The sequence below is a fragment of the Apostichopus japonicus genome, chromosome 14 (genome assembly GCF_037975245.1).
Source record: "Apostichopus japonicus isolate 1M-3 chromosome 14, ASM3797524v1, whole genome shotgun sequence".
NCBI classification, from domain to species: Eukaryota; Metazoa; Echinodermata; class Holothuroidea; order Aspidochirotida; family Stichopodidae; genus Apostichopus; species Apostichopus japonicus.
The window spans coordinates 17,410,110-17,436,909 of NC_092574.1; the positions used below are offsets into that span (position 1 = coordinate 17,410,110).

The 26,800-nt window shown below is 38.5% G+C and overlaps 1 protein-coding gene across 5 annotated transcripts; it reads left to right on the top strand.

Moving 5' to 3' along the window:
• The first annotated feature begins 2,095 nt into the window (after positions 1–2,095).
• On the top strand, positions 2,096–25,892 carry LOC139979640 (acid-sensing ion channel 2-like). Of its 5 annotated transcripts, none has more exons than XM_071990646.1 (11): positions 2,096–2,273; positions 13,960–14,111; positions 14,853–15,057; positions 15,429–15,629; positions 16,439–16,576; positions 16,771–16,869; positions 18,619–18,766; positions 20,344–20,400; positions 20,791–20,947; positions 21,653–21,744; positions 23,063–25,892. In XM_071990646.1, the coding sequence occupies exons 2-11, from the start codon at positions 13,972–13,974 to the stop codon at positions 23,233–23,235; spliced, it is 1,410 nt and encodes a 469-aa protein (XP_071846747.1). In that variant the 5' UTR covers positions 2,096–2,273; positions 13,960–13,971; the 3' UTR covers positions 23,236–25,892. The 5 variants fall into 5 exon arrangements, with proteins under 5 accessions (XP_071846747.1, XP_071846744.1, XP_071846746.1 ...); XM_071990643.1 differs by having other exon boundaries at positions 13,908–14,111; positions 23,063–25,891; XM_071990645.1 differs by lacking the exon at positions 2,096–2,273 and adding an exon at positions 3,741–3,757.
• Positions 25,893–26,800: the final 908 nt, after the last annotated feature.

Below are 26,800 nucleotides of genomic sequence, written 5' to 3' on the forward strand. Positions count from 1 at the left end.
TATCTTGAATTAAAAAAAATCTCTGAAATTTTGCACTGTGTCCTCAATACTTGAGATGGGGGCCAAGGGGTTAGAGGTGGAAAATGACGACGGAGCGCAACCACCGGTTTGGCGTGCATAGCGTACAATCAGGGAAATCATTGTCGTATGACAGACCCGGCCCTGATCGCGGCAGGAAACAGCACTTCCTGTATTTTGGGGCAGTAGCACTGAGCTGAATTTGAATGTGATATTCCAAATTCCTAAGGAACTGAACTCCTCCCGGCCGGAGTACTCCAGCATGGGGTACTACAGCTACCGGTAGTTTCTGGCAGTAGCGCGCGTACTTCGTTCGGTTGCATTCAATGACTTCGCAGACGCTGTAGCGTTTACGTGTGTCGTAACGGTATTATTTTTCAAGAATCGTATAGGTAACGTTGCTTTCAGCCGGGCATATTTAGCTTTGAGTAATTTCCGATCCTGGCGGTTCTGAGATAATTCGCATTTTGGTGTGATGAAATGAATTTCACGCTAGCAATGATACACTTTCACAGGAAAAACTCTGTGGGCCTACAATGCGGGAGATTCTTCAAAAATGCGGGAGTTTTGGGGAAAATGCGGGAGATTCGGACAGGTGGGCGGGTGAGCGGAGGACGACCCGAAAATGCGGGTGACACCCGCCCAAAGCGGGTGACTTGGCAGCACTGTGTTAATGATGGTCGATACAAAAGAAACATTAATCAAAACTAAAATGAACGTTAACGTTAAGAAGAAGGAAAAACACCAGAAAAGGTCATACAAAATATTGTAGTTGTTTGAAGCAAATGATTTAAACAGCTAGTATATTTTGTTCATAATTATATAACCTAAGTATAGTTATACATTTGTTCTATAATTTATGGAGTGACATTCATATACAAGGGAAATGGGAAAATTTGAATTCAATTTTTTTTTATCGACTTTGTGTACGCTACATTCCTTTGGCATCTTATCAGATATTGTGTCAGGCAGGGTTATAGCCACGCCGGCCGGCGGCGGCCGGTGGTAACCGCCACTCACGCCTGCCGGCCGGCATTGGAAGTGAATAAACAGTCCACCGGCCGGCACAAAAAATAGTAAAATGCTTGTGAAATACAACAAAAGTAACAAATTTATCTTTCCCTTGCCGTAAAACATGATAATAACGTCAGCTTTTTCTGTTATTTACCTTAAGCGGGCCCCTGGACCCCCGGCCGTGAGATGCGAGAGCTTCGCTCGCTACGCTTCGCAAATTTATTTAACCAGCACTCACAATCTCCTAGCTATAACCCTGGTGTCAGGGTTTAGTTAACACTTTTACTTAGTCTGGCAAAATAAAACATGCACTAGGCTGGTTGAAAGTATATACACTATGGCGCGCCGTTTGCACTTGTCGTCGCAGAAACTTACGTTATTGTCGCGGAAACTAAGGTTGCCGTCCTGGTTACTTCTGTGGTCGTCGCGGAAACTCAGATTGCCGTCGCGGAAATGTAATTTGAGGTTGAACCCTTGTAAATATTGTATCTCGACTGATGAAACAAGTGATAGTGAGCAGTTTGTCTAGTATACATAGGCCTACTGCAAAAGTTTCCACGACGGCAACTTCTCGCGAAACGAAACGATGGTACAGACTAGGTGTCATAATACACAGTACCCTTACATTGTTAGTCAAGTGACTATAACCATGGAGCTATAAACAGATCCATGCTGTAACTAGGCTGTTATCGTCACAGTTATTTTTTTTTAATAGGATATCTTAATTATTACTCGGCCGGACTTCAACTTTCCTTTGTTTACAGCGTGGCAAGAATACACGCAGCTGGTGTGTTAGTTCCATTAGCTCATGTTTCGCTTCTGTTTTCGTTGTGCTAGCCTGCATCCTCGTGTCTTCTCCTGTCGCCTTATTAATGTAATACTAATTTTAGTGTAATTAATTATATGATCAAGTTGTTAAGCTTCCTATATTAGTTTTATCCTTATATGATGTGCATCCTCTATTGGTGATGATATTTGGGCTATTTTGTCCAGTTTATACTCATCTTTTTATTTAATTTCATATAGCACCGGAGTTAACCCATAGTCAACCCAGCAACCGCAGTTAACTTAATCAACCTAGCACCGGAGTTAACCCAACAACCGCAGTTAACCCAGCAACAGCTCTCAACCAAGCAACCGTGGTTAACCCAGCAACAACAGTCAACCCAACAACCGCAGGAAACCCGTGTTCTGTCGTTGTCTGTGCATGTGTGGGTGACAAGCTATACCCGCAACGTGATGTAAGTTTATGTGTATGCTAAGTTTATGGTTTCGTCAGGATGCGTGTTTGTTTCGTTTTCCATGGATTTATGCTTACTTTTGTCAAGTGATATTGTGTTTGTTTGTGTGTGTCGTCTAATGTATCATTTCACATCGTTTATACTATGTATTCCCGGGGTCTCTATGTTATTCTTGTTATAATATATAGCTTCGCAGTGTATTATTTGTTATTAACTTTAATTTTGTTCATTTCTTCCAGTTTCACCGTGCTTTTATTATGGCACAAATGCGAACTTAAAAGGGGTTAACCCGTCAAACGCTTCCTGGTTCGTTATTTAGAGATACACACACAGTGACATAGCGTGTACATAGGCAATGCAATGTGTATATATCATAGGTCTAGCATGGTATAAACGGGGTCTGCCCGATATTCATAAGGTCCGCTATTCATAAGGGTCATAGTTCATAAGGTTCGTTATTCATAACGTGCATTTTTTTCGATAAAAAGGTTCGCTATTCATAATGGAAATAAAGGTTCGTTATTCATAATAAAAAGGAACCATAATTCATAAGGTCCGGTATTCATAATGGAAACAAAGGTTCGATATTCATCATGGGCAAAACGGTTCGATATCCATAATGGACAAAAAGGGTCGTTATTCATAATAGAACAAAGGGTTCGTAATCCATAATAGACAAAAAGGTTCGTTATTCATAATAGGAAGAAAGGTCTTATATTCATAATGGAGCGAAGGGTCCGTTATTCATAATGGGAAAAAGGTTCGTTATTCATAATAGGAGAAAGGGTCCGATATTCATAATCGATCAAAGGGTTCGTAATCCATAATGTGAAAAAAGGTTCGTTATTCATAATAGGAGAGAAGTGCGTCATACAAATGCAAAAGACGTCCTCCATTTTCGCGGACTCCTATAGTGATCAACAAGTGGCCTCAACAGACTTTTTATTCGGGGGGGGGGGGGCACAACAGTCCTATGGGGGCACCACCAGATGGTAGCGGATGCATAATTTTGCAAAGAATATGAGCCACACACTATCAAGATCATGCTTCACCTTACCCCCTGCAGCAAAACCTACATTTTCGACATATTAACGGCATGAACTTGTACGTTTCCTAAAGGGGGTCCCTTTCTTCATTGTGAATGATACCGAACCTTTTTGGCTAGGCTTATATTATGAATAACGGACCATTTGTTCCATTATGAATATCGAACCTTTTCTCCTTTTATGAATAACGAACCTTTTTGTTTATTATGGATTACGAACCCTTTGCTCTATTATGAATATCGAACCCTTCGTCCTATTATGAATAACGAGCCTTTTCACCATTATGAATATCGAACCCTTTTTACCAATTATGAACAACGAACCTTTTCCACCATTATGAATATCGAACCCTTTTACCAATTATGAACAACGAACTTCTTTTTTTTCCATGATGAATAAAGAACCTTATGAAGATCGGGCTGTCACCGTATAAACTGTGTGAGTAAAATTGACCTACAATACATGGAGACTGTAATTGATGAGTCCGAACAACAATTAAATAGTAATAATTTATGAACGGATTATGAACGTATTGGAGATCTGTACAAAACATATCGAATAGTCACTCAAGACAGCTTATACGCACGTGACCAAGGAACCGTGATCCATTCGATATTTTGCGAATTGGATGTAACGAAACTTTCGTTGTGAGTATAGCTTATACTTATTGTATGTTTCATGCTTCTACTAACCACAAATTATTCAACATACTAAGGGGCGTTATGATTTATTTCTTGTCGCCTAAGACGGTTCACTTAGTTGGTATGCCTATATGTAACCTTAATAACCAGTGAAATGAGATGGTCAGTATTGCTAAATTTTTCACCCGCGGGATTGTATATTAGATATAGACGACCTCAGTTTACGTTTAGTTTTACTATATATTATGTCATTGAAGCTGCAGCGCGCTTGTGTGATATATCAGAGTAGAGATTCGTTTGCAAAGGTACCGAACTTTACTTCAAACATTGGGAGCCTACATCAAGTAGTTGTCCACAGGAGTATTCCAACTTTATAATTTAAAACCTTTTGAGAAAAAGAACTTAAATAAATGTTTGGAAGAAAAAAATCTGTTCCGTAAGAGGATGCATCTTTCCATTATAGTTTTGTCGTAATCTTTATAAAGATGCAGTGTGCACATTCTGCTTGTTATACCATGGAGCTATAAACAGTTTATAGCTCCATGGTTATACTGATAATTCTTGTCATTTTGTGGGGACTGGTTTCAGTGTCAACGTTGTTTGGCGTAGAACCCCGCCAACGAATTAATGTAAATAGTCCGGGTGCGTTGGCCGAGTAGATAAAGGCGGTGGCATTTGAAGCAATGAAGCTTAGCAATCGGGAGGTTCGGGGTTCGATTTCCGGCCGGGTCATAGTAAGGTGGGTTTTTTCATCCAAGAGCAATCTATGGTTTTCCCATTTGAAATGACTTCTAAATTGAAAAGATTCCAAATTTGAGTTAAAATGAACTGGAAGCCACCCGCCGTGTTAGTTGTAATCCATATGCCCTTGCGGGTTTCTCCCACATTTGTGGTCGCTTAAGCGTCGTTAACTGCTGATGGTTATTGTTATTAATTTATCACTATAAGCTGTGCCAGAGATGTTCCTTTTCTTAATAATGTAGGGAAATGAGTGTAGGAAATGTCGTGTCTAGTATATTGACACTGCACAAAAGTCACATTCAATGGATGTCAACACGTGTTGAATTGTCAAAGACTATATATCTGACCAATTTATAAAAATGTATTTATGTTTAAATATTACCTTGATTGTTAGCATCTGGCCATGATACCCAATGTTAGTCCAGGCTAACATATGAGGTTTTATATACCAGCTTACCTATTTGATTTAGTACAGACTATTAAACATAATGGGAGATGGAATATCTAATTTGGGGCTAACGTATTGGAATAGTATATACCGCTATAGTGACATTGACATTTGTAAGGCTCAGAGATTGTGAATTGGAAGTTGATGTCTTTGCGGTTCACTATAGCTATATATAGCTTGTCAGTTGAGACATCCAGTTGAGAGTCGATGCGTAAATTTCCTGATTTTACATTTGCGGAGGTCCGAGGAGCGCGGCTCCTTGGAGATTTGAGAACCAAGATAAGAGGTTCGAGATTATTCGAGAACAGTTTTGTCAATATTTCTACAGGGCGTTGGTGTATGCCGTAATATTAGACTATTAGTGTAAATCAATTAGTAAAATAAATTAGTAGTGGCAAACGCACACGTTGTGGAAAATTCATTACTTGTTGCAAACCTTTTGCTTGTGGCAAACTCATTGATTGTGGCAAACCCATTGCTTGGGGCAACCCATTGCTTGGGGCAAACCATTGCTTGTGGCAAACTCATTGATTGTGGCAAACTCATTGCTTGTGGCAAACTCATTGCTTGGGGCAAACCCATTGCTTGGAGCAAACCCATTGCTTGTGGCAAACCCATTGCTTGTGGCAAACTCATTGATTGTGGCAAACTCATTGATTGTGGCAAACTCATTGATTGTGGCAAACTCATTGCTTGGGGCAAACTCATTGCTTGGGGCAAACTCATTGCTTGTGGCAAACCCATTGTTTGGGGCAAACCCATTGCTTGGGGCAAACCCATTGCTTGTGGCAAACCCATTGCTTGTGGCAAACCCATTGCTTGTGTCAAACCCATTGCTTGTGGCAAACTCATTGATTGTGGCAAACTCATTGATTGTGGCAAACTCATTGATTGTGGCAAACTCATTGCTTGGGCAAACTCATTGCTTGTGGCAAACCCATTGCTTGTGACAAACCCATTGCTTGTGGCAACCCCATTGATTGTGGCAAACTCGTTGCTTGTGGCAAACTCATTGCTTGTGGCAAACTCATTGCTTGCAGCAAACTCATTACTTGAGGCAAACTCATTGCTTGTATAGCAAACCTATTGCTTGTATATAGCAAATTCATTGCTTATAGCAAACTCATTGCTTGAGGCAAACCCAATGCTTGGGGCAAACCCATTGCTTGGGGCAAACCCATTGCTTGTGGCAAACCCATTGCTTGTGGCAAACTCATTGATTGTGGCAAACTCATTGATTGTGGCAAACTCATTGATTGTGGCAAACTCATTGCTTGGGCAAACTCTTTGCTTGTGGCAAACCCATTGCTTGTGGCAACCCCATTGATTGTGGCAATCTCGTTGCTTGTGGCAAACTCATTGCTTGCAGCAAACTCATTACTTGAGGCAAACCCATTGCTTGTGGCAAACTCATTGATTGTGGCAAACTCATTGATTGTGGCAAACTCATTGCTTGGCCAAACTCATTGCTTGTGGCAAACCCATTGCTTGTGGCAACCCCATTGCTTGTGGCAAACTCGTTGCTTGTGGCAAACTCATTGCTTGTGGCAAACTCATTGCTTGCAGCAAACTCATTACTTGAGGCAAACCCATTGCTTGTGGCAAACTCATTGATTGTGGCAAACTCATTGATTGTGGCAAACTCATTGATTGTGGCAAACTCATTGCTTGGCCAAACTCATTGCTTGTGGCAAACCCATTGCTTGTGGCAAACCCATTGCTTGTGGCAACCCATTGATTGTGGCAAACTCGTTGCTTGTGGCAAACTCATTGCTTGTGGCAAACTCATTGCTTGCAGCAAACTCATTGCTTGTGGCAAACCCATTGCTTGTAGTTTGTAGCAAACCTATTGCTTGTATCTACCAAACTCATTGCTTTTAGCAAACTCATTGCTTGAGGCAAACTCATTGCTTGTGGCAAACGACCGAACCTCTCAGTTTCCGTGCTTTACTTAATAGAACATTTTGTAATAATCTTTGTATCGAAGATCGGTTTTAATGACCGGACATAACTGAGCAAGGCCACGCGTTCAATCAGTTTGTCATTATCAAGAGATACTGCCCAATCACTTCGATCCCTTTATTCATTTTTTTCTAATGATTAATTCCATTAACGTCAAAGACTTTTTGAGAAAGAATATTACTCGTTTCATAACATACCAAATTTACCTCTCGCTCTCTCTCTCTCAGTCGAGTAGGCTTTATTTATGTGTACAAAAACGTCTGTTGAGAATGCCAGTTCATATGCAGTTCACACGTCATTGATTACGCGTTTTGGCTGGTAGCTTTATGGTCAATTAACAACGTGTAAATCTATCACTTAGGCCTATATATCATTATGTAGGATCTATACTTTTAGCATGCATGCATTCATGGAACATTCCATTATATAATGGTGATTGTAACAACAAGCGACTTTACACGAAGATGCGTTCGTATATATATATATATATATATATATATATATATATATATATATATATATATATATATATATATATATATATATATATATATATATATATATATATATATATATATATATATATATATATATATATATATATATATATGCGTGAATCACAAGCGAGCAGGTATAACTTTTATCCGAGCTGTAGACCGCAACGCGTCAACGGATATAGATCAACTTTTGTAGGAGAAACATAACTTGGTAATAAGTAAGTACTTCAATAAATAAATTACGAACAATAATAAATTTATGGTGATTAATTATTGTGATTTTATAAAGCCCTAACTCATTAGTTAATCGTTTATTGCTTACTCCTGTCATGATATTGGTTGTTCGGAATTTATACACATTTTTTGTCAAAATTTACTAGAATGTGATTAATGTTCTAAAACATATATAGCAATTTTTATTTTGCTTTAAAAAGGAATTTTGGAAATCTGGGAGATTTGTTGTTTTCATTTTTACTCCGCCCCAATTTGGAAGCATTTCAATAACTTTGTGAGATTAATATTTGATTATCATTGAAAGTAAAGTGAAAGTCAAGTTATTATTATTAGTAGTAGTATCTTATTCTTATCTTATTATTTGTGGGGGTGGGGGTGGTGGACAGTGGCGGCGGAACCGGGGGGGGGGGGGCTTGGGGGGCTCAGCCCCCCAATGAAAAAGTTGAGGGGGCAAATGCATGATAAGCCCCCCAATATTTACCAAGGCTCCGAAACGTGCATCTGCCCATTTTTCAATGCATACTTGTCGATCTGTCCGATGCACACGTATACTATATAGGTGTAATAATTTTAGTAATTGCTGGGGGACCCTCGGCCCGTCCCCTGGCTATAGACCACATTGTCACCCCAACCGCGTCTTCACGCCCCGTGAAAAGTGGAAGCAGTGAGTGTGAGTACCAGTAAGCGTAACACAACTTCGTCTTAGGCCAATGACTTGCCTCATTTCAGCCAGTTCTCCAACATCCCTTTACTTAGTGGCGGAGCGTCCATATATACAGTCAGGGGGGCGGATGCCCCCCCCCCCCCACCCTTAAAAGACTCATATGGACTGCTGGAGCCCTTTTCAGGTTTTCACTATACTTTTTACTTATTCGCTATTATTGACTATGTTATTGCGCTCTCATATACCTATTGACATTTGTCATATTCTGTTGGTGTAATTTTCCGACAAAATGGCGACGACACCTATTTATTCTCCGTTTATCTGCAAATTAGCAAGACCCGGAAAGGGTCATTTCCTGCAATCTAGGGAGTATCTTTACTCAAAATTTTTCTGTACGCTCTGCGCCAACCTGTTGTGGCCATCCGCTTAGATAGTGTCGAAAGCGCCCCTACAGACCATTCTTGCCCCCCCCCCGACCAATACCCCTAGCTCCGCCACTGCCCTTACTACACTCAAAAACGTCTTTGCGAGTACACTACGAGTATAATAGCTACTCTCTTAAAACACCATCGAATATACAAATTACAATGTTTTTACAGATTTTTACGTGCAATCTGAGAAATTGCAGACTTGAGACCCATATTTTAGGGCTAGGTATTCGCAGCATAAAACACTCGGGAAGTGCCGTTTCCGGCCATCTGAGGGTTTGAAATAACCCAAAATTTTCTTGTACGCTCCGCGCCAACCAATGGTGGCGCTCCGCTTAGATAGTCTCCACACATTAGCCCCCCCAATCATTTTTCCGTTCCGCCGCGCCTGGTGGTGGAGTGCGATCTGGGATTTGTTTCGTTTGCACATTCAGTTGCCAACGGTAAATTTTTATCAGATGCGATTAAATTTTTAATTAAGTATGTCACTTTTGTGAGACTTATAAACTCATAAAGATAACAATTGTACGAAGAAATTTAGGTTAAAATGTTCTCATCAACGGAAGTTTTATCGCTAAATATGTACGTTGTGTTGCGAATCTGTCAAATATTCTTTAACAATTACCTAAAAAACATAAAATGAATATGTTTGAGGTGCATAATATGTTCGCTTTTTCGAAACCGTTGCGGTTGCACGAGGCTTACAGAACTTATACGTTAGACAATTTAAATAGCGTTTAGGCTATACTATAGCCGTTATAATGATATTATAATAGCTGTTATAATGATATTAAACTCTATGATAACATATACACAATCATGACTGCACACAGGTTTTAGCCACTCAACGTCTTTTATAGATCGATTGTAAAGACAAATACTGTCAAAACAAAACTTCTATAAAAAAATACCGCATGCAGTTTAAAATACCGAATCTGTTGGCTTCATCGCGTTAAAGTTCCATTATGCATCAAGCATTATAAACACGAACTAACCGATCCCTAAAGCTCTACCATCGTTTATGTTTATAATACTATCAGGTAGTAAACAATCACCCAATCGTGACGATGCACCCCTCCCGCCCCCCTCATAAAATTGTTTTTTATTTGGGGGGGGACATTCAGAGATGGAGAGAATGAATTATTTGAGACAAAGCAAAATGTCCCGTTCTCTTTACGTTATTGTCTTTGGTCGAGATGATGAAAGTATAAGTCCGATCAATATGTCCATCTCGACCTAAAACAAGAACAAAGAACGGGACATCTGGCTAAATTTTTCATTCTCTCGAGCTCTTCGAATGGGCCAATCTATTGGCAAAAAATGAGTAACCATCTTGATTGTGGTTATTTAATATATAATCAATCATCATAACATTATTCTTTCCATTGTCGTACCATGGAGCCATGGTCGTACCATGGAGCTATCTGTTTATAGTTCCATGGTCGAACGTATCGGAATTGACAGTCATGAAATGACAAACTGTAACTGGCGAAATTATTGAAGTAAAGAATGTTTGGAGCGTAACCAAAGGAACGGTTGAGCTGCAGGGATCAATTGAAACATGCTGCAAAGTTGAGCCCATTCTGTAACACGGACGTTGATTAAGTATAAGGTCAGTACGCCCATGTACTGTGTTACAATATAGTTTGTATAAATCTCCTGATTTACATATGAATATTGGATTTGTAATATTATGATTACATATCTTTCCTCGTGCATTTTTTTAATAATACAAACCCAGGGGCGGACCCAGGAGGGGTAGGGAGAGAGGGGGAAGGGAATGATTTTTGGAGCAAACTCCTAAGTAGAAAGGTCTGGAAGTCCTTCTCGGGAAAAACATGAACACTCTTAGGCGCGAAATGGTGCATTCTGGGGTCATTGTGGGCTATAATTAATGTAATAATGTTTTTTATATAAATATCACACGTTTGTTTTCATTTTGTTTTAAGAAGAAAAAAAGAACTGAAAAGCAATTAAATTTCAGTTCTGTTTAATGACTAGCAATTTTATGACCAGCATTTTAATGACCAGCAGTCGTCGAGCAATTTTATAGTCGGATCTCTAAAAACCAGCACTACACATATACACTGAAAATAACATATTGACAGAGTTTTTTCTTAGGTTCGTCGTGCTGCATCAATTTGTTTTCAGTTTTTACTGCTTTTCTATTCTACTTAACCAAGCATGTCCGCATGCCGTGTTATGCCTATATCCATCACATGGACAGATTTTCAGATTCAGTTTCAGTTTCAGCTTATTTTCTCCACATCACCTCCGTGAGGTATAAGAGACATTTACATGGTACATTTCAAAAACAATCCAGAGATTATTACAAATGACAAATAACATATAACTTAAGAACATAAGGAGTAAAGAGGAAAGCGAAAAAAGGATTTAACGTCCCTTCTACTTATTTTGACGAGGGAAAAAACCCAACTTTTTCAGCTCTATTTCCACACTGATAAAGCTTTCCGACATGTGTTTTTTTGTTTTGATTCTTTTTGCGAAAATTGAGTGGCTCCTATATAGTTCTAGTTTATATGCTATCCACAATAAGCTCTGTTTTGTACGTAAAACAATATGACGGATCGTATCGCGGACAAGGCTATCTAACTATTGGATATTGGAAACAAATCCGTTCCATCAATGAAGTCCAAATTATAAATACCTATTTCACGCAGAAGTTCTGTGGTTCCGATGAGAATAAAAGTTATAACCCTTGGAAACCCCCTTCTATATCAACTCAAAAATCAACTCAAAAAATTCATTATACTGCAAAAGATATCAAAGATGCAGTTTTGGTTCATTTAAATGACTGATGAAATTATTGTATCATGAGAATGAAATTTGCGAACCACATTTTGTTGCTGGTTTGGTTTTCGAATATTTCAAACACGGAGCACTGGCTATTTTGGTTATAGGCTTAGTTGTTGTGAGTAAGTAAGTAAGTAAGTAAAACTTTATTGCTCCAAATAAGGAAATTAGTGTCTCGCACATAAAAGTTCAAAACAGTACAAAAATAAATGAGCATAGGAAAATACAACAGAATATATATATATACAGATGGAGATTAAAGAATAAGAATGAAAAACAGTAAGACAAGGACAGGATAAAAGAGTATTGCAACAGCCTAGCGACGTAAGTTGACATTGAAAAGTTTGATTGCACGGGGAGTGAACGAGTTACGATAGCGATTAGTTCTCGTGTACGGCTGTCTCAGTCTGCCACTGCCTCTGTTAATTACATTGTCATTAAGATAACAGTGAAGGGGGTGGCACCAGTCATTCCAAACTGAATCTAGCTTTGTTTGAAGCAGTGACTGGTACACCGAGTCGACTGTATGCTGTTGACCTCCAATGACTCCCCCAGCTTTTCTAATTATGTGATCGATACGGTCCTTCTCGACTTTAGTGACATCGAGAAGGACCGATGTGACGTATACCTTGCAACATACATAGCTGCTCCGAACATGTAAACGAACCAGCCAGTTGACTGAGGGCCTGAGACGTGTAGTTTCACTGTTCAGCTAAGGCGCATTCCATTTTCGTTTCATCTTTGTGCAGCGGCTATGACCAGTTTCAAATATATATACCTTCTTATTTATGGGTCGTTTAGATAACACACTCCCATGAATTTACTGTGCCAAAATAAGAACCCAAATTGAAGGTGATGATTGGCTAAAATCGCTAACCTTAAACACCCAGTCGTTCAAAAAAGTTGAAGGCAGTATAGTATTTAAGTACGGCAACAGAGCAAATGTAGAGTCAGCCTCGAATTGATAGCTTGCAAGAATTTAGCGCTGGGCTCTTGAAAATGCAGGGTCCGTGGCATATCCTACTTTGGCTACTAGGTTAATATCTATATATAAATAGATATATATATATAGATATAAATATATATTTATAAATATATATCAAAAAGATTCAGTTGTTCACTTCCTGCTGCAAAAGTGCTCAATACATAAAAGTAGAGTACATTACATAGTATACCTATACGGTAACTTACAGCATGATGTTTTCTAGAGTTTCATGACTGCGCGGCGATCATTAGATAATTCTATGACTATATATATACATATCTTAACGTAACAAACTATAGACAGTCATACACGAAGGATACATTCGATCGAGATATTTTTGGCCTTCCATTGAAGTATGACCTTTCTATGTTAATCCCTGATCTTTACGCAAAAGAACATCACACAAGATGATAAAAAATATGTATTTTATTATTATTATATCCATATGGTCAATTTATTCTTTACAAAGTGATGAACTTATCTATAACAGCATTAATACTTTCTAAATGTGTTTTCTTTTCAATTCCAAGTTGACACCGGAAATACATAATTGATCATATTCGTTCATGGAAATAACATTAAGACAATTTCTAACGACTCTAAGTGAAAAGCGATTCATTAATATGTTTGAATTCATAACATTTTCGAGGAACGACTGTCATCCATATATAGAGGGAATAGTTCCAAATTAAGTCACTATTGGGAAATTATAAAAACGAACTCGTTGAACAACTGAGGTGATGCTATGGTTGAATTAGTTGGGCGGGCAAGAAATTAAAACAAATTTAAGCATTTTGAAGTTATTGTTTATCGACTGGTTATATCACGTTAATCGTCTTTGTTTCTTAGAATTAATTAAATTAATTAAGATTAATCAATACACCGTTAGATGCTGGTCAGAATTATATGTGGATGTCGAGAGTTTAAAATGTTATCACTACTTGAAGAATAAGCTTATTGTCTACCAGTGAGAGCAAGATGGATGTAAATACTTCACAAACAGGCCTTAATGATAAGCGGGATGTGTTCTTATTTCGTCCCAAAACTATATATATATAATAAAAAAATAAATGGTATACAAATTTATTTTTTATACATCATTACTCAGAGTTTGATCTCAAAATAGTTGAAATTTCTGTACTTTTAATTCTTAAATGTTATTATTTTTTTTCAGTTTGATGACGTATCAGTTCCATATTTTTTAACTGAAGTTTGGCTTTTTTTAGTGATTATTCGTTATGGATGAAGATATGAAAGAAGAAAACGGGAAGAAATCAGTCGTAAAGACGGTTATTCAAAGTACCTACGATTTCAGCACAGAAACAACCCTCCATGGCGTTCGCTTCATTACTGGAGAAGGAATTCATTTTGGAAGGAGGTACAACTTTAGACTAAGTATATAGGGTGGGCTAACCGGTCGGGCGGGCACCTGTGCAGTGCCCCGAGGGTCTAGGGGGGACCCACTATATCCTCCACGGCCTCCTAATCCAACCTAATATTTAGTTTGCACTCTTATCATGAACTTTTCTAATATTCTAAGTATTGTCATCTTCTGTGAGGAAACTGTATGATAAGAAGCAAAAAAAGTCACCCCAAATTATTTAGTAGTAATATTTATTCCCGTCTATTTTTCATTTTCATTCAAATCCAGTATCCACACGGACCCCTTTTTATTATTTCGGTAAAATGTTGACTCTTACGTTATACCTTGATATAAAGTGTTTTGTCATACTGACCTTAGTTGCAGTTTAAGGGTATAAGACTTCAAATTAGAATCAGTGGATCGTATCCAAATAAAATTAGTCGTATTCATACATGCATAAGTGGGCTAAATCCCGCCACTTTTTATCTTGCGGAGAGGGGGGGGGGGGTGGGGTTCACTGTTTTGCGGGCTTTCCTACTGGTTGAGGAAGGCAATGGCCGTTTTACGCAGGGGCACAGATCAACGTGATACGGCCCACGACCAAAGAACTATATTCAAACGTTTTACTTGTAATTATAAGAATTTAACATCACCCTTTCCATGCTGAAACATTGTAAGAGTCAAAACTTTGGCAATGCTAATTTCAGAATGATACACTTTTCTTTTAAATTGTGATTCTAACATTCTTCTTTTCAGGTTACTGTGGTTTGTCATAATCACTTTATTCTACAGTTGGCTTATTCTTGAGCTCAAGATGAGTATCGACAAATTTTTTAGTTATCCGGTGGTTACTGTTGTCATCATTAATCACGTGCCGGAAGTCTATTTTCCCGCCATTACTATTTGTAATCAAAACATGATTAAGGCAGACAATGCTGAAAATCATAAAATATTCTTAGAGGTAAGCGAAAAGTGATTGTTTTTTTTTCTATTTATTAGTTTCCTTTTTGTCTTTTACATTTCTCGTTGGCTAAATTTTTCCAATTTAATTATTACTTGATTTATCTTATTTTGTTTATTTATTTATTTATTGATTTCTTGATTTTATGATATTTCGTTCAAATTTTGTCGTCCAGACAATGTTTCGTGATGATTTCATTCTTTGTTAAATCAAATTCAGTAAGCTTCTCGAAAATTTCTTAAGTGTTGTATATTATTCTTTATGATGTATTTGGTATGAAAATTGGGTGAAGCGAAATATAGGAAGAAGGATCCAGGAAAGGAGAGGGAAGGGATAGTAAGCTATCTATTTTGCATATTAATACGTTACAGTTAATGGAAGCCAGCAGTACGGGTGAAGGTACAATCCACTGGGATCTGTATGATAATGTTACTAAGGGTTACGTGTGGAACCTAACAGAATGGGCGTTCCAGGATGGTCATAAAATTGAGGACATGCTGCTAGAATGTAAATGGAAACTACACCAGCACTGTTCACCGAAAGATTTCAGACCTATTATGACTGATTTTGGGGTAAGTGGGCTAAATATTATTATATTATATGTTTGTATATATATATATATATATATATATATCATTGAAAATCGTAATGAGTTATATATAAATATAGTGATTCAAAGCACCAGGGTGCACTCTGTACAATCATAGCACTTGGGTAATACGCCCTCACTGACAATCATACACAGCCAGTTTATATGCATTCACACACCAGTAGAATTACTGTGGTCGAGTTGTACGGACTTCGGTCTGTGACACAACATCATGGGCTCGATTCCTATCTTCGCCTGATGAGTCCCAGAATATATATATATATATACCTCCACCTTCAATTTTCCTTAAATATGTTATAAAATTGTTATCTAGTGATATATGTTACTGACTGTAGCGCCCTCTAATTCTCCATTCGTCAGGTTCAGTCATAGTCTTCAAAACTGAAGTAATTGTTTCTATTTGAAATATCAGTGTATCGCGGTCTTGAGATTTGAAAACTTTCATCTTTGACTTTCATCTGTGACTTGACTTCTGGTGGCATAATGAAATACTTACTATACTGACAATGTATTAGTCTTATCTTATCTTCATCTACAGTTCTAATTTTTGTCTTAGGAGTTGTTGTGTCCAAGTCTGAACACAAATTATTATTCAAAATGACAAGCTTTAAACGAGTCGATGATGTAATCAAGGTATTCGAGAACTTTCCTCTCTATCAAAGTTTGTCTTGTTTTTTGCCAATCTACGTGTTATGTTAATCGTAATTATAATAGTTGATTCATAATTTATGTTGTCAAATACTTGTGATGATATCTTTCGATACATAACAGGTGTGTTTTACTTACAACTGGGATGAACATAACCCATTACCTGTAGGACACCCAGGAAGTTCATACGGTTTGGTATTACGTTTGAATATTGAACAAGACCAATACACATGGAGCGAGTTCGGCGGTGCTGGAATGAAGGTAATTTATACGATCACTAACCACTATTATCTGTATCTTTATAAAAAAAATAAACATTAAAATAAATCTACTTTTTGCCGAGAGACCTAAATATGAATATTAGCTTGTCATTGGAATATAAAAATGAAAAGAATTCATTGAATCAGACTATTTAATTAAATAATTTAAATGATTTCTCTGTTGTTACTCTACAGGTTTATGCGCATGCTCAAGGGGAGACTCCTCTCGTAAAGATGCATGGGTTTTCTGTAGGCCCTGGGATGGAGACGGACATAACGTTGAGGTATATCAAGGTAAAGACAATCAAACTCATAGCATATCACCGAAGGATGATGTACAAGGGCGCAAGACCGTGTTTCTAATTGGGGAGGGAGTGGGGAGGGGGGCTAAGTGTATCGTTGTGGGCGAGGGGTCTAATGGAATGGAAACAATTGGGTAAAATGGACGGTGCTTAGATGTCTGTTGGTGGAGGGGGGGGGGGGGTGGAGGCTAAGAGTGGACACTATGCCTTTTATCAGAGTTAGATCCAGGATTTGTAAACAAGAGAGTGTGGCCCTGGGGTCGTTGAAGGCGACTCCCGTCAATGGGAGTCTAATAGTAATCCACCAGAGAATGGTAGGTGAAATGATGCATTCAGAGTCACTTGTGAGGTTATAGGTTAGGTCTACATTCTATAATGATATACAATGTTGTGCTAATAAATACTTACCGTAATTTTTCTGGGGGTTGGAGAGGAGGGAGAGGGTTGTATCATCCCAATGCTACTAGGAGAGAATTATCATCTTTGGCAATCTCAAATAGTAAACATTGCACCCCACAACGTTAAAATGTGAATAGCGTAAAACACAGATTATAAGACATATAACGTGGACAATCTTTTATATTAAAAGAGTTGTGGATTAAAATAACCTTAAGATTGAAATTGTTGTTTGCGTTTAAAACAACAAAAAACAACAAAAAAACAGGAAAACAAACCCACAACAAATAAAAAAGAGAGAGAACTGAAAGACAACCTCAAAAAATGTTTTTTTTTTTTTTCTGTGTAAAAGTAAGTTGGCCTGACGTTTCGATCCTAGCAGGATCTTCTTCAGAGGCTAAATGACAAGTTACAGTAACAGAGGGGACAAAAACACGCACAGAATACAGACAGGTTAATGAGCACGGTGAACACAATGAGATGGATGAAAGGGGATTATAAGTAGAAAGCAACAGGAGAAGAGGAGAGGAAGGAGATAAACTGTGGAGGGACAAAGAGAGGATTAAAGGCACAGGGTGAGGAATAAACTGGAGAGGGACAAAGACAGAAAGGTGTGAAGAAAAATGGAGGGGAAGAGAGCTGTGAGAGGAAGAGTGAAAGGGGGGGGGGGGAAGGGAGAAAGGGGAGAAGGAGTAGGGAACAGAGGAAAGTTAGTCATGTCCTTCCTGAATGTTCAGCCCATGAGGTTGAATGGTACGAAGGCGTTGCATCCAGAGCCTCTCTCTGCTGATACGTACTAGGTCAGGACGGCTACCTAAGGATTCAATCCCCTGTAGGGACATGTCGTAAATGGTATGGTTGGGAAGGTTAAAATGTTCTCCAACTGGGGTCTCAGTCTTCATGGTGTTGACTGTGGATCTGTGACCATAGAAACGCTTCTTGAGGGTGGTTTTGGTTTCGCCAACATACTGGATGCCGCAAATTCTACAAGAGATCAGATAGATGACATTGGTGGTAGTGCAAGTGATGTGACCCTTAGTCTTGTGTGTGAGTTGCATGCTGTGGCTGGTGATGGAATTGGATTCAACAATGTGGTGGCTGCAGACGATGCATCTCGAAGTACGATCACATTTGAAGGTACCATGCTGAATGGGTGTGGGGTTAGAAGTTAGAGGTGGAACAGCAGCACGTACAAGAAGGTCTCGTAGGTTGCGTGGTCGTCTGTAGGCGATGATGGGTTTTTCAGGGACGGCTCGTTGGAGTCTATCTGAAGTGAGGAGAATTTTTTTTTTTCTAGTAACTTTGTCTAAAACATTTTTATTTTTTATTTCTTCTATTTTTCCAGAGGAAAAATCTAAAGTCCCCGTATAAACCTTACTGCGATGAGAAACAGTTAAAATACTCGCACATTTACAACGCAGAATTATGCAGATTTGAGTGTGAAGTGGATGCCATCATAGAACACTGTGGTTGTAAGGACTACAGACATCCAGGTAATGATGTTATATGGTTACAGACATGGGTTATCAATTGGGTGGCGGTGCGCAGAGGATTTAATCCACGAAAAGAAAACAAAGCAAATCGGCACGCGACGTTGCACTAATCGGGTATGTGCAGGTCATAGGCGTAGGAGCCCAATTTGATTTGGGAGGGGGGGGGGGCTGTAACGACTTGCCCGAAAAGTATAATCAAACATTTTCGCTCGTTCAACATGTTAATGTACATATCATATAGGCATGCATCGGTTATTACATCGCATGCCAATTACATACAATCAATTGCCGTGTAACTACCCTTTCATATTAGTTAGAAGTTTTGGGGAAATCGTTACAATAATATTTTTTAACTATTGATTTCCTTCAGCTACATCATTGCAATTTATTTTTCTGTCAGTAGGTGCCCGAAAAATTCTTAGCATATTGCTTGAATTTTCACAAAATATTTGGTTGGTGGGGTCTGCAAAGATAAGAAGTATATCTGGTCTCAAGTTAAATGAAGTCTTCGTGAGTGGTGACTATATAACTATATATAAGTGGTCCTGATACGGTGTATACTGCAAGACTACGTCACTGATGTATAGGCTTACCATGTTGACATCTGTACCAACATATATTATGCATTGCCCTGATATATAAGCTACCTAACCCTGAAAAGAAGGCCTAGCGATATGTGCTAGGCCGGCATAAATCACAACACAGAATCGTTTCCATGTTATACCGGTACATGTCTGTTTGGGGCGACTCATATTTCTTGTTCTTTTCTTGTTTACTTTCGTAGAGCATGTTGTCAATGTTCATGTCAATGAAATATTGATAAGAGGATATGAAATATCCCTGAAGGTCAGACATGATGTTGAATGATATGAATATTCATGAACCAAAGAAATATATAGCTATATCTTTTCTTCTAAATTCTTCTTTTGTATATATATTTGTAGAACCCGTTATCACATTTCATAGGTAATATGTCTAATGTTCAAGACAATCGGATAAGATGAATTGATAAACTGATAAATAGGCTACCCTAGATGGGAGCTTACTGCCGCGGAACTGCCGGCATCTCTGAAGGTGTGATGTAATGTTCAAGGAAAAACTAAAGGCTAGATATTGACATGGATATGTATGAATCTAAATGAGCTCGTTGTCTTTCATAGAATTGTGTATAGGACAAATATACAAAGGGATAATTGGCGCGCACATCCAAACTAGAATAATAGACCCATCTAGAACACAAGAACGATCTATTCAATATCTGGCATAGATTTTACCATGTAAACAATGAACCAAAAGTAAACACTTATATAATCGTAATTTTAAATCAAACCCAGGAAGACGCAGTCCCACCCATCTTCTTTATGTTATGCGATAAAGATGATCGTAATGAATATCTCCAGAAATAAGGGTAGAAATGTTTTATTCAGTTTGGGAGACTTCATGATAACACGAAGTATTCGATATAGTGATTTCTATTTCTCACTTTGTTCTTTATGAGTATTTATTAACATGTTTCCTCACTAATTTTTGTGTTCACACTTCGTATTTATTTAAAATGGTTCATCGTTTGTTATTAGGAGACGTGCCAGTCTGTGATCCGAAACAACACATTCAATGCGTTCTGAAAGTCCAAGGTAAGAATGAGAGCAATATATATATATATATATATATATATATATATATATATATATGTTACGTTATACGTTATTGCATACAAATTTAAAGGGCTCAGCAGTTTGTTCACGGTTTCAAAATATACTTTTATTGTTTAGTTTCCGATTCTGCAGATTAATTCTAATCAGACTTAGAAATGAGTTGAAGTAAGATTACTGGATGTCTCACAGTGATGGAAACTGATTTGAGGATGACAAGTAATACTTGTTGAAAATTTGAAAATAAACCTGACTTCTTATTATTTATATTCGAATTTTCTAGCATACTTGGTAAAGCTATATACTGATGAACTTTTAAATTCTAAGAAAGAAAGAAGACATACCGTATGCCAATATTATCTTCCTCCGCAGAAACCTTTTCCAGTCTAAGTAATCTTGATCACTGCATCTGTCCCGAACCTTGCGAGCAAGAATATTACGACACCAGAAATTCGATTGCTCAGTGGCCTTCAAACTACCTCAGAAGGAGCTTATCTCAGGAGATGAATATCACAGAAGAATATATTGGGTAAGGTGAAAATATCTGTCATTTTCGTGATATTATAACAAACGGTATAATTAAACCGTCGTCATAAAAGAGACTTGTAGTTGTAGTAGTAAGAGTACAAATACAACAGCATGACTACGAGTACAATTCCTATGAGTACGACTTTAAGGGGTGTATACGCGGTTTTGTTAGTTTTCCGTATCCATGTCCTTTGTCGGTTAGTTTACATTTCATTAGAAGCAGTGGCGTAGGAAGGTACTTTTGAGTGGGGGGGGGGGGCTGAAGACTGATGGCCGGCCTGAGGGAGGGGGTGTCCCCCTCCCCTTTGGAATTTTTTGGCATTTCCAGGTGGCCTCAGATTTTGGTGCAAAAACTTTTGCATTTTCACATGGCAATTTGGTGCTCCAAATGAGATTTTTTTCTCATTTGGAAATGAAAAAGGGGTTTTCTGACTTGCGAAGCGGGGGGGGGGGGGGCGGAATGATAATTCCGCCCCTCCATATTTTTCACTGGCGCCCCCAGCCCCCCCCCCCCCCGGTTCCTACGCCCTTGAGATGATGGCTTCTCCTTGAGCCATGACTACAGACATGCGTGTAGCTTCAAGTTGAGTTTCGTTATTAGGCCCACACACACACACGCACATTATATATGTATGTGTGAAGGTGTCTATGTGTACAGAAAATAAGAATGTTTCAAATTTGCTTTTACTTTTCAATCATATATTAGGGATAATTTCCTGGAGCTGAATATTTTCTTCGAAGAAGTCCGCTTCGAGGAGATAACTGAAGCCCCAGCCTATGATGGATATAGCCTTCTTGGTGAGTTTTATCGTAGATCAGAGCAATTTAAACATTACCCACTCCCCCTCCCCATCCTCCAGCCACCGCACGTACATATGAACGAAATGAGACTCCTCCACCAAACAAACAAACAAACAAAGGTTTTAGATCGCGCTCCTCCCAGGGATGATTCTTTCTAGTGACGCTGTTCAATAAGTAAACACCATCTATAGGCGATAGCTGCATATTAGCTCGTCAAGTGTCTACCTATGATGAACTCAATACACACAATCAAGAGCAGTGGTTCAGCGGTTAGAGTGTCCGCCTCAGAACCCTATAGGTTCCAGGATCAAAATTCCGCCGGGAGCCAGATTTCTGTTGACATATTCAAAAATCGCTGCAGTGTAGTGGGTGATGTGCGGAGTCTTCCGTAGATTTGGTATTTCTGGTTTGTGAATTTGGGAACAGGGGTTTGTTTCTGTTCTCAAGTTGGTTTCGAAACAATTATATTCGTCTTGGCTGCACTGCAGTGAGGTCGAATGGGGTGCCTTGCCTACCTCAGTAATTGAGAAAGTGGTCAGTATGCTGTGGCGTCCATTGGACGGGGACGTTAAATGGCGGTCCCGGGAGCAGGGAATAGGAGCGAATTCACACCCCTGCCTCGTTATCCTCTGAACATCTATCGCAAAGAGAAGATTTGAAATAAGTCAGTTTTCGTCCACGATCAATCCCGGATAGGATCTAAAATAAGCTACTGTCAAGACTTTCTGATCCTTGTCAGTGTCTTTAAACTAAACTACTTTAATATTCATGTGGTAATCATATCGTATTTTATTAACATCCGGGATTCTTTCTTTGTATTTCATACATTAGTGTAATGTTACTGTTTCTTTGTTATACTTAAGTTTTTCTCCACAAATGTTGGTATTAAAATAGCATGTCACCTGACAACAGATCTTGAATACCTTAACGAAAACCACCACCCCCCCCCCCCTCCTCCTCTAATGTTTTTTTTTTTAACTATTAACGGATACGATGTCTCACAAAACGATACCAAATGTTCTTAGTGTCTCTCTTTCATCGTCGCATGCTATGATTTGTTTCATCTTTTTGTCTTGACTAATTCTTACGTGTGTGTTTCTTCGTAGCTGGCGTGATTTGCATGGTAGACACCTTATAATACTACGATAATGATATACAGCTTAACAGCTTCATAAAGCAACACAAAAATAAAATCATGCGCATCATATTTTTTTTTTAAGTCATGAATGACTTCATATCAAATACAATTGGAATTATTGTCCAGATGATATTGTAAACAATGCCTCTTTGTTTTTCTCCCTCTCGTCATTTATAGGTGATGTAGGGGGCTACATGGGTCTGCTCTGTGGGGCAAGTCTTATCACCATGGTCGAGATAATGGACTGTATATTGATTACGTTCACCAAGACATGGAGAAAACCGAAGAGTACCGAATATCGCGAAGATTCCAAAGCGCGCACCCCAACGCATAATTCGAGCAAGTTTTGAGTAAGCGTAGTCTATAGCCTGGTGAATCTATAGCAACAGAGTTGAACGGGGACAGATCTAAGAGGGGTGCCTGATGGGCGAGCAACATGGTAGAAAACGCTATGCGCATGTCTACAATAATGCATTAATCTGTCTCACAATTTCGGAGTATACTGCGATTTGTCTACAATTGTAAACGCATTCTTCATATGGTACTTTGTTTACGTCACCGAGTCAGCGGAAAGTCCACCGCGTACGACGGCACGACCAAATCGGCGTTGAAAACTCTAACGGATCATTCTCGCAGGAAAGAAAACCACAGCAACAAACATCTCCATGTATTTCCGGTTCCTCCTAAACTCCACCATCCAATCATGAAGCTATAAACAGATCCAACCAACCGATAATTCAGTAATACCACAGTAAAGTCCGACTACCCACCTGCAGGCCCACCATCCCCAAAAACTAACGGTGGAGTTTATATTGGCCAACGGGAGTACCATACCTGAAAAGGTCTACCGCATTTTAATTAAACAACGCAATTTTCTTCCCGATGCAACGTCAAAACATCTTTCCTCTCTCCGAGAAATTTTAATTGTCCAATTTATTCAGTTTCAGTTTCTGAAATTAATTATTATGAACTGGACAATAGCCACAAAGACTTTAAACTGAGCAATAGACGTAAACCTAATCCTTCAATGTATGCTGAAATTATTAACAGCATTTATACGATTTTCACGTACTGTATAAATTAACGTGGAATTCTTCGTGTGCACTTAATTCTTCGACTGTGAGTGGACTGTTTGATATACAGATACATATATCAGGCCACTCAATCGTAAGGTTGGTTACGACGCCGTTTTACGTTGTCTCCATGCTTGATCGAAAGATCTGGCATCATAATATTTACCTGAAGAAAATATTCATTTCTTTATTTTATTTCATTTAAGCGAGATACCTATAAAAGTGTATATATTTATTAAAGTTGAGAGCGTTATAGCTTAGTCCATGTGTATTGTAACTTATATATACTTTTCTTTTCTTTTCTTCTCCTTGTTTTAATATTGTATCCGTACGCTGAAGTTTTATTTCTGCAAGGTGCTAAAAATGTTGCTAAGGCAAGTGTATAATGATAGAATTTAAAGTAAATAAACAAACATATCGGTACAACATGACGTGTATATATATATCGAATTACATGTTTATATTAGATACCTCATTGTCTCAAAATGGTACCCGAATTTCACGTCTAAACATATATTTATCTCTGAGGTGGAAACAAACACTCCCCTACATGGTAGTCGCCATGAACGACCCCCGTGTCCCTTTTGCCTGTCTTGTTCATTGCTGGATCTACCCCTGTATCCCCTGGGGAGGGGTTGGTTTCCAGTTTGTCAATATGCTATGTATGTGTAAATAGCGTAGGGCTATGTGCTAAAATCTTGTTTTCTTTGTTTGTCTATCACATTTTCATGGTGAAAAAAAAACAATATTTTTTTAAAGTACTTTAGAGTGGTTCTGTGATTGCCCCGTATCCGATCTTTGGGAATAAATTACGAGAGTTGTTCACATAACTTAGGTAAGGCAAAGGCATTGTTTGCGTTGATATCACAAAAGTGTCCCTTCTCTGTGCCCATTTTGGGTAAAAGTACCCCTTTTCAGTTTTAATAATTAATTACTTAGCTTTTGTTATTTAGAAAGTATTTAAATACAAGTGCAATTAAAAAGTACCCTGTTATTGTAAAATTAAGAAAACCAAAAAGCAAGCCAAGAGGCTTGCGAACCTTTCTTGTAAGCTTTACTTTGGTGTTTACTGTGTTGACCTCTATTGAACTCAAGTAATCATTGACCTGCACAAAATACAATGAATTTCTTGAACTTGCCAAGTTCATTTACAATTGCAGTAATTGTGTCAACAGGGCTTTCAGACTTTGACATCTGTTGATTTCAAATGCTGTTAGACTTACTTATGAAGCAAAAACAATTTTTGTATTCATCAAAGGGGATCTACATACAACACGTACAGTTCATTCAATCTTGCTTTTGACTGCGGACTTTGATCGCTGCTGATCTCACATGACCTTTGACCTACACAATGATACACCAAGTTTCTTGTTATTACTAAGATGGATGTACATGGTAACCAGTTCAGCAGGCTTTACTCTTTGAGTGTTTGGATTTGCAAAGTTTCCACCAGAGTTTGACCGATGTTGACCTTAACGACCTTTGACCGCCACAGGAAACAAAAGAATTCTTGCAATCACTAGTATGGATCTCTGTACCAATCATGTAGCTCATTTAAATGTCAATACTGGAGTTATTGTGTTCACAACATTTTCATATTTTCACCTCTATTACCTCAGCTGATCTTTGACCTCTACATAACATGATAGGTTGTTTGCAATCACTAAGGTACATCAGCTTTAATTTTGGAGATATTGTGTTTGAAAGGTTTTCAGTCTTTAATCTATGTTGACCTCAAATGAACTTTAACTCCACAAAGAGTGGTAGGTGTCTTGTACTAAGGTGAATTCACACCTAGTATAAGGTCCATCAAAGCTAGGCTTTGGAAGTTATCATGTTTACATGATTGTCATAGACTTTCACTCTGGTTGACCTCAAATGACCTTTGACCAATAATAACAGTGTTCTTGTGTTCAAAGATGTTCTTCTTCTTGAGTCATCGTGTGTTTACAGACCTCTTCTGACCTCAAATGATCTTTGTTTCACTTAGGTTGACCTCAAATGATCTTTGACCTCTACCAATTTTAATAAGAGTCCTTTACTCATCAAATTGTATATACATTGCAAATATGATGTCCTTCTTGAATGACCTATAGTGTTTAAAAGGTGTCACATACAAATATAATGTTACTTGTCAATCACAAAGGGCGCCATCGTCCGCCTTTCACTGGCGACAAGAAACTTGGAATGGGGATGGCGAGGCGAAAGAAAAAATAGAGGGATAAAATAAAATAAAAGAAACGGATTAACAGGCGTCATAGCTTCCCAGACCCACCCAATCCCAGCCCTCATTATAAAATGATAGTCCAGAGGGGTTTTCCCCCTTCGTATTAGTCATACTGAAAACGCTAAAGAAACAAACACTTCGACAAACTAGAACTGTATTTGCCTGCAAATACTCGGTATTGTAGTGCGCGTGGAGTGCTTGCAGTATTAGGAAGAACTTTTCGTTTGTCGATGGTATTATTCTTTGGGCGGACAACACACCAGGGAGAATAGTCATATTGTAGGTACCTACAAAGTGAGGGCGCTTGTGAGGGCCGTGACAGGCTCAGAATAACTTGGCTACGCAGCTAGCCTATGGAACTAAAAGAATATTACATATCAAACTTACTGAAAGCACCCAAAATTTTAATCAAAACTACAGTATGAAATGGTTCCCCCGAAAGGAATGGAGGCGGCAGTGAAGAACCTAGCTTGTATATACCTTACGGAATCACTTTGTCCAGCCTACCAAAGTTATTTCAATGGGTTCTGTCGCTGGGTCCTGTTCCCCCCCCCCCCAAAAAAAAAAGGCAAAAAGTGTAACCATAATTCAAGCCATTTACCTACAGTATTGTGT

Excerpts from the sequence above, each read along its gene's own strand:
- LOC139979640 (XM_071990646.1), top strand. The coding sequence starts at position 13,972 with ATGGATGAAGATATGAAAGAAGAAAACGGGAAGAAATCAGTCGTAAAG. Across the intron at positions 15,058-15,428 it reads ATCATAAAATATTCTTAGAG|TTAATGGAAGCCAGCAGTAC; the intron begins GTAAGCGAAAAG and ends AATACGTTACAG. Across the intron at positions 21,745-23,062 it reads TGATGGATATAGCCTTCTTG|GTGATGTAGGGGGCTACATG; the intron begins GTGAGTTTTATC and ends CGTCATTTATAG.